Source organism: Aplysia californica, unplaced genomic scaffold (genome assembly GCF_000002075.1).
Source record: "Aplysia californica isolate F4 #8 unplaced genomic scaffold, AplCal3.0 scaffold00023, whole genome shotgun sequence".
Lineage (NCBI taxonomy): Eukaryota > Metazoa > Mollusca > Gastropoda > Aplysiida > Aplysiidae > Aplysia > Aplysia californica.
This window is the reverse complement of record NW_004797293.1, coordinates 2,090,781-2,092,240: the sequence shown is the minus strand read 5'-3', so window position 1 is coordinate 2,092,240 and position 1,460 is coordinate 2,090,781. Positions and strand designations below refer to the sequence as shown.

Here is a 1,460-nt window from a genome sequence, read left to right as displayed (position 1 = left end):
CCCACCTGCAGGGGCGGTTGTCACTACAGTGACCTTAAATGACGGTTGTCCTGTCCCCAGTGCGCGACCTGCAAGTCGGTGTTCCACAAGACGTGCATGACAGAGAGCCTGCCCTGTCCCAAGTGTCAGCGCTGGGGCAAACGCAACAACAACCTGGCCCGCCTCGACAATGGCTTCGCCGATCACCCGGAGGATTATGGGATGTCGCCGCCCATGTAAACCGCGGCATGTCTGCTGGTTTATTTGACGTTCATAGACAGAGTGACGTAACTGCACGTTTCATGATTTTTGGGGGAAATGCGGAAAATTCTTACCGCTTAAAACTGCTATATAGCTACCAACCAGTACGTAAAAAATCATATTTAATACATGTTTTAAAGGTATGACTACAGAAGTCCTTTGTTGTACAGAAAAATATGTAGTCTCTGTTTTCTAATATTGGTCCTTATGGTGCACATGTTGAAGAAAAATTGAATTATAAATTTTCAAAATTGAATTTTCAAATAATAATGAGAACGAAGCCGACTAGTCAATTGGAGAGATATTTAGCTACAGGTTTATTTTGAACAAACTGAATTTATTGAAAGTGGAAAAATGTGTGTGAAGGGCTTGGAGGGGGGATTGCTTGACCAGTGGTCACCACCTTGACCCGCAGCATGGAAAGAGTCGGTTATTGAGTTTTGAAAAGTTGGCTGCTATGCAATTATTTCGGATATCCCTGCCATTGACACAAGTAGGATATGGATTAGATTAGCATAACAAACCAATAACACCAAAAGTCTCGGGTATGTCAGATACGTCACTCTGTCTTGGATCAGCAGTACAGGATACGGGTAGTGCAATCTCTATATATATGTGTCGTGACGCGGTAGAATCGGGCGCTCGTCAATTTATGGGCATATGGAGTTATTGGTATAATCTTAAAGGTTATTCATTTGCCTTGCTTTCATTGAAAAAAATATCTATTTATCTTGAATAGAAGTTGAGATATTTGCAGTTGAATGAGGTGGGGATTGCCTGGTATCAGAAGTAAAATTAGCGAGAAAATGGACACAAAAGTTTGGTGAATTCCATAGCTTTAGAGTCCTTGGAAACTGCAAATTTACTTTTTTTAAATGCCTTTAAGCAACGTTTTCCATAAAATAAAAGCCTAAAAGTGTTTTTGAATGGACATACAAGGTGTTGATCCAAAAAACAACATTTTGGACAAAATGTCCAAACTGGCAGAAAATTGTTGATTTCTCCAATTTCCTTATTTTGACGAGTGCCTGATCTCGCCATGATGCCTCACATATATCGTTATCATTCCTTCGTTTTGAGGATTATGGGATTAAATAGCAGAAGTTCCCATAACCCCTTCGTTGCCTTCTGTCATGACTGGTACGTCATGAAAATATGTAATTTATGGCTTTGTGCCGTAACCTGTACCTCTCAGATGTTGGCAAAATTTGCCGCTCCTG

The 1,460-nt window shown here is 40.8% G+C and overlaps 1 protein-coding gene across 1 annotated transcript in view; it reads left to right on the top strand.

The window, feature by feature from the left end:
* The window catches only part of LOC101848489, a gene marked incomplete at its 3' end in the record, with an annotated part of 41,489 nt that extends 40,569 nt beyond the window's left edge, over positions 1–920 (top strand). The window contains 1 exon segment of the mRNA XM_013088431.2: positions 61–920. Within this exon segment, the coding sequence (XP_012943885.1) occupies positions 61–219 (159 nt within the window).
* Between the last annotated feature and the right edge of the window lie 540 nt (positions 921–1,460).